The 27,798-nt window shown below is 40.7% G+C and overlaps 1 protein-coding gene across 1 annotated transcript in view; it reads left to right on the top strand.

Moving 5' to 3' along the window:
- Positions 1-27,798, top strand: part of EML6 (EMAP like 6) — a 349,731-nt gene that overhangs the window by 280,188 nt on the left and 41,745 nt on the right. Inside the window, exons 25-28 of the mRNA XM_079941576.1 lie at positions 6,881-6,969; positions 10,942-11,118; positions 21,528-21,729; positions 21,828-21,954. Coding sequence (XP_079797702.1) covers positions 6,881-6,969; positions 10,942-11,118; positions 21,528-21,729; positions 21,828-21,954 — 595 coding nt within the window. The remainder of the gene's footprint in view (positions 1-6,880; positions 6,970-10,941; positions 11,119-21,527; positions 21,730-21,827; positions 21,955-27,798) is intronic.

Raw genomic sequence — 27,798 nt, 5'->3', positions numbered from 1 at the left:
GTGTTGAATTTTGACGAAAGCTTTCTCTGCATCTATTGAGATGATCATATGGTTTTTCTCCTTCAATTTGTTAATATGGTGTATCACATTGATTGATTTACGTATACTGAAGAATCCTTGCATTCCTGGAATAAACCCCACTTGATCATGGTGTATGATCCTTTTAATGTGCTGTTGGATTCTGTTTGCTAGTATTTTGTTGAGGATTTTTGCATCTATGATCATCAGTGATATTGGCCTGTAGTTTTCTTTCTTTGTGACATCATTGTCTGGTTTTGGTATCAGGGTGATGGTGGCCTCGTAGAATGAGTTTGGGAGTGTTCCTCCCTCTGCTATATTTTGGAAGAGTTTGAGAAGGATAGGTGTTAGCTCTTCTCTAAATGTTTGATAGAATTCGCCTGTGAAGCCATCTGGTCCTGGGCTTTTCTTTGTTGGAAGATGTTTAATCACAGTTTCAATTTCAGTACTTGTGATTGGTCTGTTCATATTTTCTATTTCTTCCTGATTCAGTCTTGGCAGGTTGTGCATTTCTAAGAATTTGTCCATTTCTTCAAGGTTGTCCATTTTATTGGCATAGAGTTGCTTGTAGTAATCTCTCATGATCTTTTGTATTTCTGCAGTGTCAGTTGTTACTTCTCCTTTTTCATTTCTAATTCTATTGATTTGAGTCTTCTCCCTTTTTTTCTTGATGAGTCTGGCTAATGGTTTATCAATTTTGTTTATCTTCTCAAAGAATGAGCTTTTAGTTTTAATGACCTTTGCTATCGTTTCCTTCATTTCTTTTTCATTTATTTCTGATCTGATTTTTATGATTTCTTTCCTTCTGCTAATTTTGAGGTTGTTTTGTTCTTCTTTCTCTAATTGCTTTAGGTGCAAGGTTAGGTTGTTTATTCGAGATATTTCCTGTTTCTTAAGGTAGGCTTGTATTGCTATAAACTTCCCTCTTAGAACTGCTTTTGCTGCATCCCATAGGTTTTGGGTCATCGTGTCTCCATTGTCATTTGTTTCTAGGTATTTTTTGATTTCCTCTTTGATTTCTTCAGTGATCACTTCATTATTAAGTAATGTATTGTTTAGCCTCCATGTGTTTGTACTTTTTACAGATCTTTTCCTGTAATTGATATCTAGTCTCATAGCGTTGTGGTCAGAAAAGATACTTGATGCAATTTCAATTTTCTTAAATTTACCAAGGCTTCATTTGTGACCCAAGATATGATCGATCCTGGAGAAAGTTCCATGAGCACTTGAGAAAAATGTGTATTCTGTTGTTTTTGGATGGAATGTCCTATAAATATCAATTAAGTCCATCTTGTTTAATGTGTCATTTAAAGCTTGTGTTTCCTTATTTATTTTCATTTTGGATGATGTGTCCATTGGTGAAAGTGGGGTGTTAAAGTCCCCTACTATAATGTGTTACTGTTGATTTCCCCTTTTTATGGCTGTTAGTATTTGCCTTATGTATTGAGGTGCTCCTATGTTGGGTGCATAAATATTTACAATTGTTATATCTTCTTGGATCGATCCCTTGATCATTATGTAGTGTCCTTCTTTGTCTCTTCTAATAGTCTTTATTTTAAAGTCTATTTTGTCTGATATGAGAATTGCTACTCCAGCTTTCTTTTGGTTTCCTTTTGCATGGAATATCTTTTTCCATCCCCTTACTTTCAGTCTGTATGTGTCTCTAGGTGTGAAGTGGGTTTCTTGTAGACAGCATATATATGGGTCTTGTTTTCTATCCATTCAGCCAGTCTGTGTCTTTTGGTGGGAGCATTTAGTCCATTTACATTTAAGGTAATTATCGATATGTATGTTCCTATTCCCATTTTCTTAATTGTTTGGGTTCCTTATTGTAGGTCTTTTCCTTCTCTTGTGTTTCCTGCCTAGAGAAGTTCCTTTAGCATTTGTTGTAAAGATGGTTTGGTGGTGCTGAGCTCTCTCAGCTTTTGTTTGTCTGTAAAGGTTTTAATTTCTCCATCAAATCTGAATGAGATCCTTGCTGGGTAGAGTAATCTTGGTTGCAGGTTTTTCTCCTTCATCACTTTAAATATGTCCTGCCAGTCCCTTCTGGCTTGCAGAGTTTCTGCTGAAAGATCAGCTCTTAACCTTAATGGGATTCCCTTGTATGTTATTTGTTTTTTTTCCCTTGCTGCTTTTAATATGTTTTCTTTGTATTTAATTTTTGACAGTTTGATTAATATGTGTATTGGCATGTTTCTCCTTGGATTTATCCTGTATGGGACTCTGTGTGCTTCCTGGACTTGATTAATTATTTCCTTTCCCATATTAGGAAAGTTTTCAACTATAATCTCTTCAAATATGTTCTCAGTCCCTTTCTTTTTCTCTTCTTCTTCTGGAACCCCTATAATTCGAATGTTGGTGCATTTAATGTTGTCCCAAAGGTCTCTGAGACTGTCCTCAGTTCTTTTCATTCTTTTTTCTTTATTCTGCTCTGCAGTAGTTATTTCCACTATTTTATCTTCCAGGTCACTTATCTGTTCTTCTGCCTCAGTTATTCTGCTATTGATCCCATCTAGAGTATTTTTAATTTCATTTTTTGTGTTGTTCATTGTTGTTTGTTTCATCTTTAGTTCTTCTAAGTCCTTTTTAAATGTATCTTGCATTTTGTCTGTTCTATTTCCCAGATTTTGGATCATCTTTACTATCATTATTCTGAATTCTTTTTCTGGTAGACTGCCTATTTCCACATTTTGTTTATCCATTCATCCATCAGTGGTTACTTGGGTTGCCTACAACTTTTGGCTATTGTGAATAATGCTGCTATGAACAGGGTGTACAGTTCTTTTGAGTATATGTCCAGAAGTCAAATTTCTGGAAAAAATGATAATTCCACTTTTAATTTTTTGAGGAACCACCATACTGTCTTCCCCAGCAGATGCACCATTTTACACTCCCACCAACAGTGCACAAGGGTTTCAACTTCCCTGCATCCTCACCAACACTTGTTATTTTCTGTTTTGTTTCGTTTTTGATAGTAGCTATCCTAAATGGCGATGAGACGGGACATTGCAGTTGTATTTACATTTGGGGAAGGTTATTTTTTTTTTTATTCTTTAAATATGTTGTAGGCCCTCTGTCAGATGTAGGGATATAAAGAGGAATTAACTCCGGATGGGAAGAGTAAGCCCTTGGTGGGGATCGGTGGGCTGCCACCATAGAGGGGCCTGGGCGGAGGTCAGTTTTAAGGTCCTCAATGTGGAGCCATCACTTTGCAGGGAGAGAGGCAAACCTCACTATTTCCATAATTCTGCCCAAAGCCAGAGTCTGTGGTCCAACTAGCACATAGGGCGATGGGAAAGACAGAGTAAGGAGGCCAGGGTCTTTAAAAAGCCACTTTGCCTCTCATCCGAAGTGGCCCCTTCAGTTAGTTAAGAGGATCAGACCAAATGGTTTCTGTGGCCTGAGAGGAGAACAGAATATTTTTGATTTTTAGGGAGGAGTTATGCCATCTGGAGAATAAGAGCAAGTGTACCCGTGAATCTTCCCTGGTTTAACTCCAATTTTGTTGCCACGAGACGTGTGTCATATTGATATTCTTCTGCTCCTGATCTCCCAGTTCCTAAAATGCCTACCGTCCAGCACGTGCCAGGCTGCCTCAAGATCAGCCTAGCTTTTCACAGCAGGGCCTCGAGGGCCTACAGAGGGAAGAGAGCAGAACTTAGATGCAGGGATCTGTTTCATTCCTTTGATCTTGTCAAAAATAGTGAACACATTTGCCGGAGCCAGCTGGCTCGTCAGGGGTGGGGAATGGCACAGCCGCCAGCCTCCGCAGCCTTCCGTGTCCATGGCAACCTCAGGTCCCAGGAAGACTGAAAAGCTCATCGGGCTTGTGCAGGAACAGCAGCTACCCCTGAATAAAAGCTCCTGCACAGAATGCCTGAGAAAGAAAAAATATAAATGGAAAGAGAGGAAACATGGAAGGGTATTTTCTCGCTGCTGTTAGTTCGTTTCCAGAAATATCAGGACTGTAAGATCTTTTACCAACTAACAGTTTGAGCCATGATAGAACATCTCATTCCCATTTTCACTGCAAATGCCCTGATGTGTTTGGTTTATTTAGTACCAATTTTGGAATTGTTCTAACTTGTAAATTCTATAGCAACCGGGTTGACATGTATGAATCACTCTGGATTATAAAGCTCTAGGCACCTGCAATATGTGTGATTTACTGTACCTGCCTAGTGATGGGGACAGCTATCTCAATTCTCTTATTCTGTGTGAATAGACATTTCTTGTTAATAAAAATGTGAGGATTCTAAAAGAATAGGGTTACTGTTATTCAGGGGCAAATTATACTTTTTGCTCTTTGCTTCTGCTCCTGTCTTCAGAATATTTCCGTGGTTATATATTACAGAGCAGCAGGCAGTGGAAAAAAAGGAGTGGTGACCTAAATCGTTTCTCTGTGCTTCAAAAAAAAAAAAAATACAGTTTAATAACAGTAGTAAAGAAAATTTTGGGGGGGAAAACACACCCATAATTCTACCTTCCTAACACAAGAATAATTGATTTTTTAAAAATTTCTTCATATCCCTGATTTCAGAAACCCACTCAAGCCAGCTTAAATTTAAAAATAAGAATAAAGAATGACTTTATTGGAAAGATAGGGATATTTCATAGAATCCAAGAGGAGGAAGCCACATCTTCCAAGAACTGGCTTTAGGAATGAATCAGAAAATGCCTAGAACCCAGCCAGGGAGCTCCCCTCTCCTCCTCTCCTGCTCTGAGGCAGCCCGTCTCAGTGTCCACTGGTCTCCTGGGTCTGGTGCCCGCTTGTGGTCCCTCTCTCTGCACAGGCCGGCTTTCCCTAATTCATTTGCACAAGACCCACTTTCTGTTGCCCCCAAATGCCACCCCCAGTCCCAAAGGCTACATCTCCTCCCAGCAAGGCACCCACTGATTCAGCCTAAGATTCCAGTTTCCCAGGAGAGAGAATTTGACTGTCTAGCCTAGTCTCCAGCCTGGTCGCTCCTGGGTCAACGTCCACCTCCAGAGTGCAGACAAGACCGCAGGGGCCCAGCCCACGGTGCAGGGCAGTTCTCAGGGAAGGGCGTGGGCTTGGTAGGTACCCACAGGTGTCTGTGGAGCTGCAAAGCATTTCTGGTGCTTGCAGAAGTAGTTTTGTAAACATTCCTGCAGTCAGAAAATACTTCCCTGAGCTATTTTTATAGTTTTTGGGTTGTTTTTAAAGTAAAGCATGATCTTTGAAGCTGTGGTGTAAAGTGAGTTGTTAGGATTATCCGAGAGCTACAATCCTTTGAGTTCTCTTAGTATCGATCTCATGGCCAAAAATATCTAAAATTATCTATATTCAAAGAATGTTTTCATTGACTCTTTTAATCCTTTTCCCACATCCTTTGTTATTTGCAGTCGCTCTTGAGAATTCTAAAAGTATACTTTGCAGATATATCTAGTTCATTGGAAAAATATTGATTACTCATTTTCATATAATGCTAAATAGCCAAAGCTCATTTAACTCCCTTTTTTCTTTTCTGATTTGTGTATGTTGAGCCATAAAGTCCGGAAGACGGGCCCATTTCAGAGAAAACGTTTTCAAATTTACTTGCTCCTCACAGCCAAGGCAAACCCCCTAATCACTATTTTATAACTCAGCAAACTGGAAATGATCCAGGTTTCATTTAGGAACTGAGAGAACCTTGTTTTTAATTAGTCATTTAGAAACAGACCTGCAACTCCTGAAGTTTAGCCAAACTAGATTTCAGACCTAGGTGGTACCCACTTAAACTTTAAAGAACGTGATGTAACACGGAGTTCTTATTTTGCTATTATTTTTTCCACGAAGGACATTTCAAGGCTACTAGATATAAATGGTTATGCAAGAAAGAGAGAGAGTAGGAAACGTTAGTGTGCGTACGTACACTGAATTATTTGCAGATGAAATGTTAGGATATCTGACGTTTTCTTCAAAGTAATCTGGGGTGAGGGAATGAGGAGGTTCCTGCAGCAGGGCCAGCCATGTGCTAATAACCAGCCATGTGCTAATAACCAGGGCCAGCCATGTGCTAATAACCATCGAGGCTGGACATTGGCCCCATAGGGCTTCTTTATACTGTTACTTCCATATATGTTTGGGACTTCCCATCGTTTAAAACACGCTGAAAAAATGCTAGAAAGTAGATCTTTTGAGTCATTTAAATTTTCAAGCCATAGAGGATCATTGATATGATAGGAGGAGAATTAAGAAATCTAATATTTTTCAACATTAATCAAAATGAGTCCAAGATTAAAAATTTACATCAGACCGAAAGACTATTTTTGCTCAACATTTTGTTTTGGGAAAAGTCTCAGATTTCTTTATAAATTTTCAAGTAAAAAAGGAAGGGGGAATTGGAATGAGCATTTACAGTTTGTTTTATGTGTCCTTGTCTTCCTGTTTCTAAATGTTAAAGGGCAAATTTAGAATTTATATCCTAGTAAGCACAAACGCTTACGAGGTTCTTGCTTCCAGTGCCATAATTCTTTCCAAAGCAGTTTGCTTTTACTACATTTCTGTGCTAGGAGGCAACAGGGGAAAAGAGCAAAAAAAAAATTTTGTCAGGCTTTGGAAAAATAGCTACTTTCAATGCAACAGAGGAAAACACAGCAAGCTTGATTCTTCTAGTTTTGAAGGATGTTCAAGGTCGGATTTTATGAGGTTCGTATTTTTAAAAATCATAGCTTTAGAGTTTGTACCTTGCCATGTAATTGTCTTTACATGCACTTCTGGATCATTCAACATATATTTAGTCAATTTATGAGACTTTGATTAAAATGAATCAAAATAGTTGCAATCATGCTCATCACTTTATAACAAAAAGATAAATGCAGAGTTTAATTGTCTTCCTACTTTATTCTCTCATAACAGGGAAATTACTGCAAGTTAATTCAGGTGCCAAAGAACAACTCTTTTTTGAAGCTCCAAGAGGCAAACGGCATATAATAAGACCTTCAGAGGTAACAGTCAGACACAAAGCTTTTTTAAAAAGTATTTCATGAAAATTTAGTATGTGCATTTTAACAAAACCTATCAGTTATTATTCACTAATATGAGTTATAGTTTGTGTATCTTTAAGCTTGACCATTTCTTAAATCTGCCTGCTTAGCCTGGTTTCCTACTTTCTGAGGACATATGGATTTACTAGACCACAAACGTAGCAATGCATAGTTGGCATTCTGCTTAATTTTTCTCTGCCAGAAGACAATGACTGAGCTAACAATTTGGATGCTACATATTACTTTTCCCATTCTACGTGTCCTGTCATTTTATGCAAAGCTTTTTATGAACGTAAAGTTTTGAAACGTGCTTTCTCAATGGTTACTGTTTGTAATAGTAAAAGTACCTTCTACAAGAAGAGAAATTATTTTTCAAAACAAAACATTCCACAACCTGACCATCCTAATGTAGCAAACTGTTTCCTTTTTCTATATTTTCCTCGTGCTCTTAGCCACATACACCATCTTTTAATTGCTGAAGTCAAAGCCTAGATAAAATTTTTGAATCCATGAACTAACGCCTTCCTAAAAGCTCTTCCTAAAGGCTCGCTGCTTTTGTCTTTCAGCCTGCACAGTGCTTCCATGTAGTGAACCCTGATGGCCAAAAAGTCATTGCCTGATTAGCACTAAGGACATCCTTTTAGTCCCAGGAGACAATCTCTCTCATTTTTTCGCTATGTAACCTTCGATGAAAGAAAAGGAAATATTGCTTCCTTAGAGGAAAAAGGGTCAAGTGTACGCCACTGAGGGACAGGCGTCTTCCTCTCTCTAGCTTCAGTTAGCCAGTAATATAAACAATCCCGGTATTCTAATGTACTCCCAGAGACATCTGGACTCATGTCCATTCATAATATTTTCATTGTTTCTAAAGGAAATATATGTGCAGTACATAAGAAACCCATGTTGTTATGGGTGATGGCATTGTATTAGTGGAAACTGTTAATGGATCAATTGATCTCACTCTCCAACTCCAGTTTATTTATCTTTGATCAGTCTTCATTTTAACTTATTTTATATGGGGAAACTTTAATAGCCTTGAGTAAGGGATATTTTAAGTTATGTCATTCCTTCACTGAACATCTGTGGAATGTGCCGGGCACTTCATATACCTATAATCCAGTCCTCACAGCAGCCTCGCCTGATACTTATCAGTCTCATTTTACAGACAGGGAAATTAAGGCTCCAGGAAAGTAAAAGGACCTTGGAGCTGTGATCCTAGCCTAGAGGGGTCTGCGTGTGACTTCACAGCCTAGACAGTGCAGCATCATTTTACATCACTTCACCTGTTCTAGTGCCCCAAATAAGTATTCTACTGATAAAATAAGATGCAATCGGACATTGAGGATGAGGCCAACTTGGGACAGGTGAGCAGTTATTATGTTAGAAAAAAATCTACCAAAGGGAAATTTATGTTAAGTCTTCCTGAAGTGCCAGGCTCTGGCTCTGATGAGTTAGTTTGTCCCTCTGCAGTGTACAGTTATTGTTCCAGAGGCTGATCTCTGGTGCTGTTGGTTGGGGAGTCCCTCCAGCTAATGTCTCCTCAGCCTGGCCACCCTGGTATTGGCATTACTAAGAGCTCCAAAGAGGTAGCTCATCATTTTACTTACCAGTATTGTCAGGCTCTTCAATTAAGTATGAAGGATTTTGAAAATCTCCTTTTCAAAGAAGATTTTTTTTTTTTAAGAAACAGTCATGGTGAAACTAACACAAAGTCTACCCAGCAAATTGTTAACTATGCCAAATATTAAAATGTCCAATTTATATTCATCTGATGCAGCATGGTGCAGATAAGCCGGCTCTATACTAGCAGCCCAAGTCTCTGGAGCTCGACTTTCCCTCTGCTTGCCAAGCAGGCTGGGATTTAAGTGACTAACCTCTCTGTGGGCTCCAGTCACCTCCTCTGCAAAATGATGATGATAATGACATACCTGCCTGGGGCAAGGTGCTGTGGAAGACACCCCTGGAGGACTCTTCTGCCCTCTAAAGTCCAGGGTTTTTAACAAGTTTATTTACCCCTTTTGGGTTTTGTCAGTTACAGGGATCATTCTTTTTTTTTTTTTCAATTTATTTTATTGAAGTATAATTGATTCCCAATGTTGTGTTCATTTCTGCTGTACAGCAAAGTGACTCAGTTTTTTATATATATATATATATATATATATATATATATATATATATATATATATATACTTTTTTTATATTCTTTTCCATTATGGTTTATCACAGGATATTGAGTATAGTTACAGGGATCACTCCTAATGCTCCATTTTAAATGTGATTTCTGTAGCTTCCCACAAGTTAGACATGCTTCCCCTGGAGAGCACATTGTCCAGATCTGGCCAAGGGTGTTCTGTCGGGGTGACTGTAGGGTGAGCAATGCCAGCTCACTGCCCATTCCGCCCTATATAATGAGGCCAGGAAAGGTGCCACCCAGAGAGGTGGCATTGGGGATGGACAAGGAAGGTGTCAGAAATGGAATCACGTATCTGTAAGGGAGTCAGTGGCCAGAAAGCCCGTTTCTAGAACTAGAGGGGAGGTTCCCTGCTTCTTTTCCTGTGACGGTCAGTTGAAGATGTCATAAGGAGTTGGGGAGATTCCACTTGCACCTCAGAAAACTGAGGTAATTGTTGGGGAACCACTTCTCGTCACCTAAGTCTGTGACCCTGCCTCAGGTACCCCAAGTCACTGGGTGAACCGCAGCTTTTTGGTTCCAATTCTGCATGTGTCCAGAAGAAACGCAGAATATTAAATGAGGAGAAATTTGAGTGGCCAAAATATGTATAGCACCTCCCCACATTGTGACTAAAATCCTGGCTGCATCTTTATCTTGTCATTGCCCTCCTAGGCAGTGGTACCAAGCAGAAAACAACAGAAATGGAGGCGAGGTGCGTTAACATCGTGCACCAGAAAGTAGTTTCCAGATCCAAAGAGAGCAATCTGGCCTTTAATTTTAGCTACAGTTCTCTAATGATTTTTTTATACCCTTTTAAACAGTGCTTTAAAGTGCTTATGTAAAGAAACTGTAACGTTAAGGTATACTAGCAGATCTTGAATGAAAGTAAATGAGATCAAATTCCCCAGGAAAGTCTAATAACAAAGTGTTACTGTTACTGTTTTCTTTTTTTAAAAAGGAAAGAAAATCCTCAATTTTATCAGAATTTAACCTACATGAATTGTAAATCTTCTGTTCGGGAATTTCAGACAAAACAGTGTTAAAGGATAAAATGTATATTCGTGGCAATACAATATGAACAGCTCTTCCAGTTTTTAAGATGGTCTCTCTAGAGCATAAAGAATATTAAGAATCTTATTACTGCAGAATCTTATTACTCTTTCCTCCAAGGAAGCAGTCCTTTAAAAAGTTATGTCCTGTGACTTTTTAAAATAATTTGCTAAATGATCAGCCCCATCGATCAGTCTAGCTCAGCGGTTCTCAATTGGGATCAATTTGCCCCCTCTCCCAGGGATATTTGACAATGTCTGGGGACAACCTGGGGAGGTGGTGCTACTGGCATCCAGTAGGTAGAGGACAGGGATGCTGCTAAAAAGGACAGCCCCTGACAATAAAGAATTATCCCTCCTAAAATGTCAATTTTTATGCTGAGAAACCCTGATCTAGCTTATGGCATATACAATGATAAATGTCTAGGTAAGAACTAAAAACCTTTGGTATTGTCAGGTGTCCATAATTCCAACATGTTCACTTTATCTAGGGGAACATATATGGAGGTTTGACTACAGTGTTATTGAGACAATGCATATACCACTTTAAAAATGCAGCTGAGAATTTAGGCACCGCAGCATACAACAAATGCCTGGCGTTGGCAAAGTCATAATTTAGAACTATTCAGCCTTCATTCGTTTCTTTTAAATAAAACAAAAAGATCTCTAGGTTTTACGAAAATATATTAATTTTCCTTCCTTCTTTTCAAGATTGAGAAGATAGAGTGGGACGCTTGGACCTGTGTTCTGGGGCCCACCTGTGAGGGCATCTGGCCAGTGCACAGTGATGTGACTGATGTGAATGCTGCCAGTCTCACCAAAGACCATTCCCTCTTAGCCACAGGAGATGATTTTGGTTTTGTTAAGCTTTTTTCATATCCTGTCAAGGTAATATTGCATGTTTATTATATATACTTGCTCAGTCTCATTAATAACCCCAAATCTATCTGTTCTATCGAAGTGGATTTTTAAATATTGAAGGAATAAGCAATCAGTAGTGTAATCTACAGTATCATGGTTATTTACGCTGTATAGAAAGCTTTGTGACATTATGTTTACTAGTTTGAGTCAGAGTCTCGTGGAGTAGAATTCCTCCTTGAAAGGCCGTCAGTGGACATCAAATCCAGCATCTCACAAACTGCATAGTAAGATTTTTCTCTACATCTTGGACTGGTGTCTTTACTAGCATACTTCTAGAGATGAAGAACTTACTACCACACAAAGCAGCCCAATTCATTTGTTAATTGCTCCATTGTTAAAATGCTTTGCTCTATATTGAGCTGAATTTTTTCCTTCAGCCAAAGTTCTGCCTTCTGAATCATTGTTGAATGAGTCCAGTCTTCTGACAGCCTTTTCTCCAGTCTAAACGTCTCCAATTCCTTCAGCCACTTCCCAAGTGACATGGTGTCTAGCTCCCTCCTCCCTCTAAGCATAATCCATTTTATCAAGTCCATTGACAAATTTTTTCTGTTTCTTCTTCTTTCAGTTTTATTGAGATATAACTGACATATAACACTGTGTAAGTTTAAGGTTACAGCATAATGATTTGTCGTATACACCTCATGAAATGATTATCACGAAAAGTTTAGTGAACGTCTATCATCCAATACAGATACAAAACAACAGAAAAAGAAGAAAAAATTTTTTTCCTTGTGATGAGAACTCTTAGGATTTACTTTCTTAACGACTTTCATTATATCATACAGCAGAGTTAGCTGTAGTCATCATGTTGTACATTATGTCCCTAGTACTTATTTATCCTATAACTGGAAGTCTGTACCTATTGACTGCCTTCGTCCAATCCCCACACACACACCCCCTCACCTCTGGTAACTACAAATGTGATCTCTTTTTCCATGAGTTTGTATATTTGCTTGTTTGTTTGTTTTGAAGTATAATTGACCTAAAACACTGTGTTTGTTCAGATATTACATTATTATTGACTGTATTCCCCACTCTGTACGTTTCATCCCCCTGACTCATTTATTTTGTAACTGGAAGTTTGTGACTCTTCATCTCCCTTGCCCATTTCAATTCCATTTTAAACCGTCTCATCTAAAACCAGATTCAGGTCCATCCAGGTTGCTGCAAATGGCAGTATTTCATTCTTCTTAATGGCTGAATAATATTCCATTGTATACATGTGCCACATCTTCTTTACCCATTCATCTGTCAGTGGACATTTAGGTTGCTTCCATGTCCTGGCTATTGTAAACAGCACTGCAATGAATATTGGGGTGCATGTATCCTTTCAAACCATGTTTTTCTCTGGATATATGCCCAGGAGTAGGATTGCTAGATCATATGGTAGCTCTATTTTTAATTTCTTAAGGAACCTCCATAGTGGCTGTACACCTGAAAGTAGCACAACGTAGTTAATCAACTATACTCCAATATAAAATAAAAATAAAAAAAATAAAACCAAATTTGGTGATTCAGATGCAATCTGACCAGCTCAGGGTACAGTAGGACTCATCTTCTTGTTTTGATTTTATTTTTGCATTAAAACAAACTTAAGATGGCATCAACTCTTTTGGCTGCCATACCACACAACTGAATCGTAGATGTTATTCCCCCAAATGTTAAGGTTATCCCCTATCTTGGACTTATACAATTGATTTTCTAAAATCTGAGTAAGTACAGAACTTTGTATTTGTACCAAATAAGATATATCTTATTTATTTTTCCTAGTTCCAGCCTGTCAACATCTTTGAAATACCTTTTCAAAATATTTGCTTTCCCTTCCAGCATCCTCTGATTTCACAAGTGTGAGTTCCAAATCATGGAAAGAAAAAGAAAGAACTAAACACCACCACCACCAAGAGCCCCCATTCATTTTGGCATTCTATTCATTAATGTACACATATCAGTAACAGACATTTAAATCTGTCTGACCATGTCCTCATGGAGATCACATTTCTGTCTCTAATCCAGCAAGACATCATTAAAACTTAGATGCCCTGCTGAAAGCCAGATTGTGTTGCTGGTATCCCTAATCTCTCCTAATACACCAACCAATAAAAGATAAGCAGTTAGTTCACAGTGAACCCCTGTTGCTGCCTAGTCATCATTACTTCCTTTTCCAAGTGCTTATCAACCTTGTGTGTAATAATTCACCCTAGAATTTTCCAGGGATTGCATCAACTCATGAATCAGTATTTGCCAGAGTCTACTTGTTTTCCCTTTTGGATACAGGAACCTATTTTTTTGGATGCCACCTCTCCTGGTTTCTAAACTCTCAGCTATTACTGACCTTATTTCTATGGTCACATTTAAACGTGTCTGTACTCAAGGACAGGAGCTCTCTTTGGCCCTTTCTGGTTTGAAGAGCGTTCCCTTTAATAGAGGACATCATTAAATGCTAAACATGCTTTCTGTTCATATTAAACCATCTGATGTAAGAAGTGTTCCTAACTTTTCTCTCTTTTTCTTCTAGCCCTAAGTACATCCTTTTTTTTTTTTATTTCCAATAGTTCACTTTATATTTTTAAAATAATTTTTTAACATCTTTATTGAAGTATAATTGCTTTACAATGTTGTGTTAGTTTCTGCTGTATAACAAAGTGAATCAGCTATACATATACATATATCCCCATATCCCCTCCCTCTTGCGTCTCCCCCCCATCCCACCCCTCTAGGTGGTCACAAAGCACCGAGCTGATCTCCCTGTGCTATGCAGCTGCTTCCCACTAGCTATCTGTTTTACATTTGGTAGTGTATATATGTCAACGCTACTCTCTCACTTCGTCCCAGCTTACCCTTCCCCCTCCCCATGTCCTCAAGTCCATTCTCTACGTCTGCGTCTTTATTCCTGTCCTGCCCCTAAATTCATCAGAACCACTTTTTTTCTTTTTTTTTTAGATTCCATATATATGTGTTAGCATACGGTATTTGTTTTTCTCTTTCTGACCTACTTCACTCTGTATGATAGACTCTAGGTCCATCCACCTCACTACAAATAACTCAATTTTGTTTCTTTTTATGGCTGAGTAATATTTGATTGTATACATGTGCCACATCTTTTTCATCCATTCATCTGTCAATGGACATTTAGGTTGCTTCCATGTCCTGGCTATTGTAAATAGAGCTGCAGTGAACATTGTGGTACATGTCTCTTTTTGAATTATGGTTTTCTCAGGGTATATGCCCAGTAGTGGGATTGCTGGGTCATATGGTAATTCTGTTTTTAGTTTTTTAAGGAAACTCCATACTGTTCTCCATAGTGGCTGTATCAATTTACATTCCCACCAACAGTACAAGAGGGTTCCCTTTCTCCCCACCCTCTCCAGCATTTATTGTTCGTAGATTTTTTGATGATGGCCATTCTGACCGGTGTGAGGTGATACCTCATTGTAGTTTTGATTTGCATTTCTCTAATGATTAGTGATGTTGAGCATCCTTTCATGTGTTTGTTGGCAGTCTGTATATCTTCTTTGGGGAAATGTCTATTTAGGTCTGCCCATGTTTGCATTGGGTTGATTGTTTTTTTGATATTGAGCTGTATGCGCTGCTTATATATTTTGGAGATTAATCCTTTGTTAGTTGCTTCATTTGCAAATATTTTCTCCCATTCTGAGTGTTGTCTTTTCATCTTGTTTATGGTTTCCTTTGCTGTGCAAAAGCTTTGAAGTTTCTTTAGGTCCCATTTGTTTATTTTTATTTCCATTTCTCTAGGAGGAGGGTCAAAAAGGATCTTGCTGTGATTTATGTCATAGAGTGTTCTGTCTATATTTTCCTCTAAGAGTTGTATAGTGTCTGGCATTACATTTAGGTCTTTAATCCATTCTGAGTTTATTTTTGTGTATGGTGTTAGGAAGTGTTCTAATTTCATTCTTTCACATGTAGCTGTCCAGTTTTCCCAGCACCACTTATTGAAGAGGCTGTCTTTTCTCCATTGTATATTCTTGCCTCCTTTATCAAAGATAAGGTGACCATATGTGCGTGGGTTTACATGTTTAAAATCCTTTTCAGTTGTCTTAGTTTTTGACTTTTGCTTTCTTGAAACGGTACTAAAGTCGTGTGTAGAAGACTTTTGTGTTCATCCCTGGTTTTTTGCTCCAGCTACCACTTCAGCCACTTTGGTTTCTTTAGATGCCTTCCTCTTTCCTTCTTCATTTGTTAGAATCTCATCAGATTATCTTTTTGGGTAGCCTTTTCTAACATACACTTATGATTATGTCCAGTGTTCCCTTCATTGTCCATCCCTAATCCCAAAGCCATCTGGTAGCCTTCTCCCAATGACTCATCACTTTACTGTCACCTATCAGCCCTTCCTATTTGATAAGAACTCAGTTCTGTGTAGCAATTCCTCACTATTTCTACATTTTTTGAATCGAGACTGCTAGCAGGACAAGTCAAGAAGTTAGTGATACCCTGGTTTTAGTGGACTCAGGTTTGGGCAGGTGTTTAGATACCTGAAATCCCCACGGTACTACTGCATCTTGCTCCTGAGCTAGATTTAGTGTTGGTCTTGGGAGTTCATCATCCACATCCCCAGCCTGAGCAGGAGGGCTGTCTGTCTATCGCAGTAATTTCAAGCTGTGTTCTTCCGCCTCCCAGAGCTCCAGGAAGGCTCCTCAGGGACAACCCCAGAAAACAAGGTAGGGGCTCTGGGGCCCCACTCCTGCTCCAACCAGAGTCACTCTGTGTTTTTGTATTTTGTACATTGAGCTTCTGTGTAAGATTTTTTCCAAGATTTTGTTATGAAAATTTTCAAGCATACAGGTAAGATGAAAGAATGATACAGTGAACACCCAGAAACCCACCACTTAGATTCTGTGGCTCATAGTAAATTGTTGACATCAGGATACTTACCCCTAACTGTTTCAACTTACATATCATTACCTAGGGTTCAATATCTTTTTAGTATTTTTTAAGTAAAATTTATGTATAGTTGAGATACACCAATTTTTTTTTTTTTTTTTTTGCGGTACGCGGGCCTCTCACTGTTGTGGCCTCTCCCGTTGCGGAGCACAGGCTCCGGACGCGCAGGCTCAGCGGCCATGGCTCATGGGCCCAGCCGCTCCGCGGGACGTGGGATCCTCCCGGACTGGGGCACAAACCTGTGTCCCCTGCATCGGCAGGCGGATTCCCAACCACTGCGCCACCAGGGAAGCCCCAAGATGCACCAATTTTAAGGTTCCTTTTGATGAGCCTTGACAAACATATACACCCGTATAATCCAAACACCTCTCAAGATATAGAATATTATCATCACCCCAGGAGGTTTCCTCATGCTAACTTCTGGGTCAATCCCCACCCCCACTCCACCCTCAGATGAAAAAAACGATTCCAATGTTTTTTACCATAGATTAGTTTTCCCTGTTTCAGAACTTCATATAAATGGGATGATCAATTAGGAACCATTTTGTTTCTGGCTTCTTTCACTCAGATAATGTTTCTGAGATTTCTTCATGTTGTGTGTAACAATAATCCTTTCCTTTTTTAGCTGAGTGGAATTCCATTGTGTGGATATAGCAAAGTTTGTTTATCCACACAGCTGTTGGTGAATACAGGCTTTTCCCATGTTTGGTTATAATGAAGCTGCTATAAACATTTTTGGGTAAATCTCTATGGACATATATTTTCTTTCTTTTAAATAAATATATAGGAGTGGAATTTCTGGGTTATTGGGAAAAATGTGTGTTTAACTTTTTAAGAAACTGCCAGATCTTTTTCCAAAACGATTGTATCATTTTACATTTTCACCAAAAATGTAAGAGATTTCCAGTTGATAATTCAGTGTTGTCAGACTTGTAAAATTTAGCTGTCCTGAGGAGTAGATAGTGTGATCTTACTGTGTTTGTAACTTACATTTTCCTGATGACTAATCATGCTAAGCACTTTTTCGTTTGCTTATTGGTCATTTGTGAAGTGTTTGTACAAATCTTTTGTCCACTATTTCACATTGGATTGTTTCTCTTTTTATTCTTGAGTTCTACTGTGTAAGATTTGATTGAAGAAAAAATTTCATAATTTAAAAGCATTTGAAAATCACTAACCCATATAAACCACTTTGATAGTATCACTTCTCTCCTTCTTTTTTTTTCCATCTGATTTTCCTGGCACTCTTTCCCTCCCAAATTCATGGACCCAGGCTGATGAACATTTCTAGCTGTACAGTCACTCCTCCAATGCTCTGTGTGTGTTGGCCACACTTCACCCTCTGTTATGGACTGAATGTTTGCATCCCTGCCAAAGTTCATATGTTGAAGCCCTAACATCCAGTGTGACTGGATATGTAGAGAGGGCATTTACAGAAGTAATTAAGGTAAAATGAGGTCATAAGTGTGGGACCCTGATCCAACAGGATTAGTGTCCTTATAAGAAGAGACACCAATGAGCTCACTCCCTCTCCCCATGCGCACTGACACTGAGGAAAGGCTAGATAGGAACTTTCTATGTGCTCAATATAAGGGGTCCACAAGCCAGCGGGAGAGCCCACACCAGAAGCCAAATTGGCTGGCACCTTGATATTAAACTTCCCAGCCTGCAGAACCATGAGAAATAAATAGCTGTTGTTTAAGCCACCCAACATGTGGATTTTTTTTATGGCAGCCCTACCAGACTAAGACAGCATCCCATTGCAGTGTTCTAGCACTGAATACTATGTCACCAAGTCTTGGTGATGCCTATGAGACTGTATTATCATCATGTAGATCTTTGTCCAAAATTCAAGTTCCATTTGTTAGAGTCTAATGTCATGTCTTCTTCTTAACCCTTTTCCTTGTTCTCCTTTCCTATGAGTTACTAGATCTCTCTTCCAGGCATTTTTCAATCCATGACAAACGTAAGTCCTTATATATGCAGTTTTATGCAGTTTAAAATCTCAGTGTGAGTATTAGTCCCCTGATAATCACATTGTTTCCAGCATCTGTAAGATAGACTCTCCTTTGGGCTTCCCTGGTGGCGCAGTGGTTGAGAGTCTACCTGCTGATGCAGGGGACACGGGTTCGTGCCCTGGTCTGGGAAGATCCCACATGCCGCGGAGCGGCTGGGCCCGTGAGCCATGGCCACTGAGCCTGTGCGTCCAGAGCCTGTGCTCCACAACGGGAGAGGCCACAGCAGTGAGAGGCCCGTGTACTGAAAAAAAAAAAAAAAGATAGACTCTCCTTTGTCAGAGCCCACCCATTTGTCCAGTACCTTCAACCACATCCCAGAAAACCTGATGCTGTCCTTTAACTCCATCCGTATAGCTAGCCGATTGCTTTCCATAGCCTCCCTTCCTTTCCAATGCTGTTCCCCTTCACTCTATCAGAGAGGTTAAGATACCACCATGTCATTTACATTTTTTATTTTATTTTTTTTAACATCTTTATTGGAGTATAATTACTTTACAATGGTGTGTTAGTCTCTGCTTTATAACAAAGTGGATCAGCTATACATATACATATATCCCTATATCTCTTCCTTCTTGCATCTCCCACCCTCCCTATTCCACCCCTCTAGGTGGTCACAAAGCACCGAGCTGATCTCCCTGTGCTATGCGGCTACTTCCCACTAGCTATCTATTTTACATTTGGTAGTGTATATATGTCCATGCCACTCTCTCACTTCGTCCCAGCCCACCCTTCCCACCCCCCATGTCCTCAAGTCCATTCTCTACTTTTACGTCTTTATTCCTATCCTGACCCTAGGTTCTTCAGCACCATTTTTTTCTTTTTTTTTTAGATTCCATATATATGTGTTAGCATACGGTATTTGTTTCTCTCTTTCTGACTTACTTCACTCTATATGACAGACTCTAGGTCCAGCCACCTCACTACAAATAACTCAATTTCGTTTCTTTTTATGGCTGAGTAATATCCCATTGTATATATGTGCCACATCTTCTTGATCCATTCATCTGTCGATGGACACTTAGGTTGCTTCCATGTCCTGGCTGTTGTAAATAGAGCTGCAGTGAACATAGTGGTACATGACTCTTTTTGAATTATGGTTTTCTCAGGGTATGTGCCCAGTAGTGGGATTGCTGGGTCGTATGGTAGCTCTATTTTTAGTTTTTTAAGCAACCTCCATACTGTTCTCCATAGTGGCTGTGTCAGTTTACATTCCCATACATTTTAAAAATCCACCCTCAAGTTGTTAAGTTGCCTTCTCAGAATGTCAAAGTCTCTAGAGAGTGGTTCTTCAGAGAAGAACCTTGTACGTAAAATTTTACAGACAGAGAAACTATATGTAAAATGTTGTGAACGTGGGGAAAGGGTACATAGCTTTCATCAGATTCTCAGGAATTTCTCACCTAAAAGCAGTTAACAACCAGCACTCTGGAGACATATTCTAGATTCTCTTTTCTTTCATGACCCAATGGAAGAGGAAGGTTGTGGTAGTGAGTCCTGATGGGTGTTACAAAAATGCATAGTTTGGCGTGATGACCCAGAAAGACAGCTCATCTGACCTGCTGTGCCAGGTCTCCAGGAGACTCCGTCCATAGGCCCTCAGGGAACCACCAAACACCCTGCTCCTGGGGGAGCAGCTAGCTTCCTGGAACCTTCTAGTAACTGTGAATTCCCATTATTGTTCTGTGGAGCAGTGATCTTGTTTCCTATTCTGAGAATCTTGAATCATCTTTGTTAAACAGCTTCCGTGACTTAGACCCTTTTCCTCTTTCTCTTTCTCCTGTGTGGCACTTTCTTTTGCCCTGCTACCTAACTCTGATCACTTTAGAATATTTTTAACTTCGTATTTTTCTTTTGGGTTTCTTCTGTCCTGTCTAGACGTAGGAGTATGGAGAGGCATTTCTCAAGCTCTTTCACTTTCTGCTCTTCTCAAGAGACCAGCTTACATTTGTAGTTGATAAAATGGGGTCAGTTCCCGCTTCCAGGAGGAAGACCAGCAGGACACGTGGCTGTAGCCACTCTGACCGTCCTCTTTGTTTCCATGCCTTCTGGATCTCACATGGTCACACAGTTGTTTCCCTTGGAAATCCTTACTTTGCTCTGCCTATTCTCTAGCAAGTAGTGGCTCTGGAGGGCTTCCTAGAAATGCTGCCTGCCTGCTTGCTCCCCTAATCTTTCTAGACTTAGTACTCTGCCGAGGGGTGGGCACTTCCACTCTGCTGTCAGCTAGGGGTCAGCCAGATACACAGAGATCTTGACCAAGAGTATTTCAAAGTCACACACTCTCCTGCCTCTGTCTCCTGCCACGCCTCTGGGTTGGTTTCAGGTTTCCCAGCATGCCCGTCCAAAACCGTCTGGAAGCCTCTTGTCAATGATTGAATAAAGTTTTCATCTGAGACACCAGTGGCCCTCGCGTGACCTCAGAAAGTGCATGCAGCTTCCCACGTTGCATAAGGTATTCCCCGGGAGTCACTGAGAGGCTAGAAAAACTCTGCCTCTCTCAGTGGCTCCTGCTGGAGCTGTTTTTGCCAGGCTGTGGCTCGTGTGTCAAAAATGGAAGCTGGTCTCTGGTGCCAGCATGGGCTTCTCACTGCTTGTCAGGTCTGCACCGGGGTGAGCAGCTGAAGGATGAGCAACCCTCATCCTTCCCCACTGGGGTGGTGTGACCTGGGTGCCACTCTGAAGAGCTTTCAGTAGTGACTGGTAAACTGGGTTCCGTTTACTTGGTTACGTTTGTTTAAAAAGGAGCTTACTTTGTTTTTTTGGTGTTTTTTAAGGTGCCATGTCAACTCGTTTATTAATTGGATTTTTCAGTTCATGTCTTTATTTTGAGGGGGGTTGATGTTGTTTGTTTTTTCCTTTTTCTTTGAGCTTACTTTGTTTTAACATCAATTACTTGAGTGTTTCCAGTGTTAGGAATTGTTTCCAGTGTCTGTGGCAGAAACTGTTGAGTTCGTTTTAAACCTTAACTTGCTGCCCCAGGATCATAAGAAGGCCCTTGCTCTTCTGTCACAGCCTGGGCTGTGGTACAAAACTCACTGTGGGGGATGACCAGGGAGACATTTCTGATCTCTAATTTCAGCCAGACTTGCCATCAGGAGTTTGCACTAGAGACCTATGGAGAATGCACATTTGATACTTGAGAGGAGCAGAAACAAGCTTTTTATACTTTCTTAGGCTCCTTCCAGAAATAGGTTCTGTAGCTTGCATTTTATTCATTCCCTCACAGACTATCTGTTGAGGACCTACGAGGCAGGAAATGCTCTAGGGAAGAAAGAGAGCTAATCCCTGCCCTCGCGGAGCTTACACTCTAGAAAAATATACGGAAATTACTACTTGCATGAATCGTTTCCTTTGTATCCAGTGGAAACTACTCTAGAGAGTAACAGGGATGAAATAGTGCAGAAACAGGAATAATGAGACTCCCAGTGGGGTCATCGCCACTTTCCGGCTTTGCAGGGCCAGCACGCAAGATTCAAGAGGTACGTGGGGCACAGTGCCCACGTCACCAACGTGAGGTGGCTGCACAACGACTCTGTGCTGCTCACGGTGGGCGGTGCCGACACGGCCCTGATGATCTGGACGAGGGAGTTTGTGGGGACCCAGGAGAGCAAGCTGGCGGACAGTGAGGAGTCAGACACTGACGCGGAGGAGGATGGAGGTGAGCCCAGTGGCTGGCGCCGGCCATGCCTTCCTCCACACCTGCTCCCGCACCACCGCAAACCAACTCTGCTCCCTTCCCGTGTCTTTCTGTTCGAGGCTATGACAGTGACGTTGCTAGAGAAAAGGCCGTCGATTACACCACCAAGATCTGTGCTGTGAGCATCAGGGAGATGGAAGGCACCAAACCACACCAGCAGATGAAAGAAGTTTCAGTGGAAGAAAGGTATGGTGTTGCCAGGTTTGCTTGCATTTATTACACTTGACAAGAAACTCGTTGAAAGCAGAGTACATTTTCTTTGCACTCAAAAGTTGCTACTTAAGCTAGTCTTTATTTATGTATATGCACAGAGTCTTAACCTGCACACAGGCTTAAGCTGAGGGAAACTGCCCACAGCCTTTAATGTGAGGAGAGGGCGGGTTACACTTTGCAGAAGTTGTTTATGGAAAATGACTTGATTAGACATGAGATTTGGTTAGGCCAGGCTTCCCTTTGCCCAGAGAGGATGTCAGGGCAGCCCAAACCTGTCCTGAACGTGATGGCTGATGGGGGAGCATGCTGACTGGGGAGGTGGGGGGAAGGCAGGCTTCTAAGGCCTAGGAGGAATATCTGTGGATTGTGAGAAATAATCTTCCGTTCTGCCCAGAGTCTGTGCATTACACCGTATCACTTGGTGTGCCTTCTCTTATGTGTCTTCACCTGCCTAGATGTGTTCAGACGTGTCTGACCATTCCAGGCCTAACCAATTTGATTTTGTTGCTGTGGATCCTCTGTGTAGAAAGGGTTTCTGGTATGATTTTGGTGTGCTTTCTGATGTGCTACTGTAAGTATTGATGAAACACTTTAGCATTTCTAAAAAGCAAACAAAAACTCATAATTACTACAGTTACTTGATTTACCATATTCATACTAAGGAGGATAAATACTAAATAAAAACTCTAACATCCAAAGAGAATTTCATGGATCTCAAAGATGTTTAAGAATTCTCTGTGGGCTCTTTCCACTGACATGGGTTCAGTGTTCACATGTACCCTGGTCCCATGATGTATAATTAATGCGGTTCAAGTTGTTTTTTGCATTCAGCATGGCTTTCTGCCTAATAAGTATTTACTAAATCTAATCTATCACCTTTTACTATTAGGTGGAAATTTAAATACAAAGAAATAAAATGTCATTTCTCCTCCTGCTTCAGTTTAGTGCCAGATGTTAAAATAACATAAAATAAATGGTGGGTGTGCTACAGGCAAGAAGATTGAATTGATGCAAAAAAACAAAAAAACCCTAATTCTTCCCTAGCATCTTTGTTAAATGTTACTATGAGGGTTCAGAGTTCTCTTTTAATAAAAAAAAAAAAAAAAGATTTTTCTGCAGTAGTCTGTAAGTTATAGTTTATTTTGCTTGCGACATGGTTTTTTAGTGGCCACAAAGAGGAAATATTTTTAAAGGAACTAATTCTAAGAATAAAGAAAGAAAATTTTTTAAAAATCATATGCACCTAAGTACATGAATAAGGTTCCCACTTAAATAATCCACTCTAAAATAAACATTTGGCCTAAATTACACATTCTTTTGAAAAAAAAATACCCAACCTTTCCAGTTCCACATAACATTATGAAATGAGTTGACTTGGCTATTATTCCAAGGTTGTTTCTGGCTGCTTGCTACAACGCAGTGATTCATCATGCTGAGATTTAGACTGGCCACTAAGATATAGAAATCTAATCACATTCCTAAATCCAAACACTGCAGCTAGTTTCTAACCTAAAATAAGGTTCACCTGAACCTCTCTTGGTCTTGGTGTCTCTTTGGGCAGGTCTGTAAAAATCTCATACCTGCCCAATTCAGGAGGAGGTAAGAAACGTGAAGATAGAGAGGACCCTAAGAATTTTCAGTCTTAAAATCCAGAATTTTGAAGCTCCCTCATTTTCTTCATCACACAAGGTCGTCATAGATTAGCATACACAGGATTGACTTTTTTTTAATATGAAAGAAAAAATGCTTCATAGTGTTATGAGATACAGGGGTAGGCATTTCACCACTTTACTGGCATTTAAAAAAATAATTCACACCAGGGTGTGTGAGTAAAACATGCAGTGAAGAATACAGTTTTAAGATATAAATACAGGGTCCAAAGTAATAGTCAAGCCTTTTCTATACATAGCAATGTCTTCGATAACTTAAAGAAGCCTTGACAGCATCAGTTCCCAGAGGGGACTGTAACCATAGAGCAGGATGCCAGCTGCACAGCATGCTGGGAGCTAAGCAGGACCACACCAGGAATGGGCGAGGGGAGAAGGAGTAGTAAGTGGTGTCTGAGTTAGCAGCCTCCATGGTCATGAGTGAGTTCCTAATCAGAACTGAAAACAAGCAGTCTCCTCCAATCCTTGTCAGTAATTTTAGGGAAGCTTGAACCTCAGAGATAGGACTGTAGGGAGCTTCCAACCTGCAAAAGAAAGGGGTGCCAGGCGAGGCAGACATTAAGAGAATTTGTGAGAAAGCAGAATGAGAGAGGGAACGTGGAGCAGGACCAAGTCCTTGGGGTAGGGGGGACTCCAAACAATAAGTCAGGCAGACAGCTTCCCTGAGTCCTCCACCTGGAGCGCAAAATGGGCTCCACAGACTCCAGCATGCCAGGCGTGAGAGAGAGGCAGATGCTCAGCATCTCAGACGTCAGGTGCAGGGGGCCAGGCATCAAACACCCAGGTTCTCCCTGGGAATATTCGGGACTGTCAGCCTTGACACTGCTCCCTTTGACTACTTCAAGCCCTACTGACCAGGGACTGTCCTTGACCTTCCCTTCATTGTTCCCTTCTGTGTATACCTGCAGATACCTGGGTGCTTGTTCTATGTACCTGTGCCGAGGCATGCACCCATAAGACTTAACGGGAGACAAATACTTGAGGACCACAGGAGATATGAGCTTGGAACACCCACTCAGTGCAGGGACTTATTTTGCCTCCTACCAATGTTTCAGGCAGTTCTACTTCTGGTTTAAATCCCTTTCCACCTTAGAACCTGTGAGATGAGTGTGGCATCTGTCATATTGAGAACAGTGCCTTGAAGGCAATTGCACATTATGTATCAATCAGTTTTTAAGCAACTGAATCCCTACTTCCTAAAATTTATGATAGTCATAGATTGTTTCTAATTAGACTCATTTGATTTTTAAGTAGCTGGAAGGCTTTTGATTACGCTTTTTTTTTTTTTTTTTTTTTTTTTGCGTTACGCGGGCCTCTCACTGCTGCGACCTCTCCCGCCGCAGAGCACAGGCTCCGGACGCGCAGGCTCAGCGGCCATGGCTCACGGGCCCAGCCGCTCCGCGGCATGTGGGATCCTCCCAGACCGGGGCATGAACCCACATCCCCTGCATCGGCAGGCGGACTCCCAACCACTGCGCCACCAGGGAAGCCCTGATTACGCTTTTTTGTATAATTCTAACACACTGTGAGTTCTTATTCTTCAGAAGCCATACGATCTTCAGTTTCAGTCTTTCAACAGGTGGGAAAGTTGAGAGAAATGTGTAATTGCTCTCAAAAGAATACTAGGCTACACCTACCAATATGCAGTCCCTTCCAGGTGCTTACCGAGCATGCTGGTCCCCCACTTCAGCTTTGCTTTAGCACGCCAGACTGTCTTGCTTCCTTGACCCAGCCACACCTGTCCAGCTAGCACCTAGCCTTGCGTGAACTCTTGGGTCATCCTGGCGCTCAGCAGCCATCTGTGGCATTTATGTGGCTGAGGAAGGTCAGGAAGTCTTTTCCATCGTCAGGAATCCATGCTTCCAGAACCTCGTCTAGTGCTCACAATGCACGCTCATCTTTGGTGTTCCTGTCCCAAGCAGGGAATCTGGTCTCTATTGAGTGCGCATTAGTTTGTTCCCCATAACTACTAGAGATTGCTTAAATTATTGTAGACCTGAAATAGAAAAAAGTAGGCTCAAAAAGTCATAAGGTTATATGGATATTTTAAATGTAACTTTCTTTGGTTTGTTTGAATAGGAGCTTTTTCCTGTCTTTGCACCATGTTATATATTGTATTTCTAAAGACTGCATTGGATACTCTTATCTAAAACTTCAGAAATCTTTCTTTTCTGGTTTCGATTCTTGGCTCAGGCTCCCCTAGAGTTGGCTTCAAAGAATATATAAATATAAGACAACTAATATCTTAGATAGAATTTCATAAAAGTGGTAGACAGTGAAAGGAATAACCTAAGTCTTTCACACTTGGCCTAAACTCTGTGTCAGTTGTGACCCCAGCAAGAAAGAAAGATACTCTGAAAAGGAAGTAATTTGGGGAGAGCTTAATGAAGGGACTGTTAGCAAAGGTGTGGGCAGGATTAAAAGAAACAATAGGGGGGCTTCCCTGGTGGCACAGTTGTTAAGAATCCGCCTGCCAATGCAGGGGACACGGGTTCGAGCCCTGGTCCAGGAAGATCCCACATGCCGCGGAGCAACTGAGCCCGTGCACCACAACTACTGAGCCCACGTGCCACAGCTCCTGAAGCCTGTGTGCCTAGAGCCCGTGCTCTGCAACAAGAGAAGCCACTGCAATGAGAAGCTCTTGCACCGCAACAAAGAGTAGCCCCCGCTCACCGCATCTAGAGAAAGCCCACACGCAGCAACAAAGACCCAACACAGCCAAAAGATCAAATAATAAAATAAATTAAAAAAAAAAAAGAAAAGAAACAATAGGGATGGGGTAGCACCTTGGGGATAGTAAGTCATTACCATCCCAGGGACAGAAAGGGCAAGTGCAGGAAGCTCTTGCCAGACATGGAGAAGGTAGCTGTGGGAGCAATCCACCTTACAGGAGCTGAGACCTGATGGGGAGGGTTGAAGGTAACTAACGTGAGTCCCAGCAAGGAGGTACTGAAGGAATAGTTGCCTCAATTGCATTCTCCTCTCACTCACTAATCTTCTACTGGTGCCTCTCTTTAGCTGAATCCAGTCAGAACCTGAAGGGCAAGACAGTCCATTGAAAGAGTCCACAACAGCCCAGCCATGGAGGGCACAGAACAGGAGAGAAGCGTGGAGGGTAGATTTTGGAAGGGCACTTGGAAAATATCGGCTCATTCTTAAATTTTTTCCCTAATGGAAACTGGTGTTATTATCACAGAAGAGAACTTCAGGCCATTTTAATATTGAACAGTAATTACTATCCTTTATAAATGCCTTTGAATATGTAAAGGTGTTTATCACCTAATATTATAACTGTATATATACAATCAAAGATGCCAGTAAATACAGCCAAATCAATATCAAGAATTATTAGAGACACTTAAAACTTTACCTAATTTAAGTGGGACAGTCTTGATGAGCCATAGTTTTTACACCACTGTCTAGGAGTGCCTCAAGAATCAACTCATAAAAGATGAGAATTATAAAATCAATATTTTATAAAATCAGTATTTTGTAGTCACATTGCATTTTTATATTCCACAGTATCTTTTTTTGCATTATTTTATTTATTTTTTTAATAGATCTTTATTGGAGTGTAATTGCTTCACAATACTGTTTTAGTTTCTGTTGCACAACAAAACGAATCAGCCATATGCATACGCATGTCCCCATATCTGCTCCCTCTTGAGCCTCCCTTCCATCCTCCCTATCCCACCCCTCTAGGTCATCGCGCAGGGCACCAAGCCAATCTCCCTGCGCTATGCTGCTGCTTCCCACCAGCCAACTATTTTACACTCGGTAGTGTATATATGTCGTTGCTACTCTCACTTTGCCCCAGCTTTCCCCTCCCACCCCAAGTCCTCAAGTCCATTCTCTATGTCTACCTCTTTATTCCTGCCCTGAAACTAGATTCATCAGTACCATTTTTTTTTTGTTCCATATATATGCGTTAGTGTGCGGTATTTGTTTTTCTCTTTCTGACTTACTTCACTCTGTATGACAGACTCTAGGTCCATCCACCTCACTACAAATAACTCAGTTTCATTTCTTTTTCTGGCTAAGTAATATTCCATTGTATATGTGTGCCACATCTTTATCCATTCATCTGTCAGTGGACATTTAGGTTGGTTCCATGTCCTGGCTATTGCAAATAGTGCTGCAGTGAACATTG

This window comes from Stenella coeruleoalba, assembly GCF_951394435.1.
Source record: "Stenella coeruleoalba genome assembly, chromosome: 13".
NCBI lineage: Eukaryota > Metazoa > Chordata > Mammalia > Artiodactyla > Delphinidae > Stenella > Stenella coeruleoalba.
Note: the sequence above shows the minus strand (reverse complement) of the source record. Positions and strands in the feature narration are given on the sequence as shown.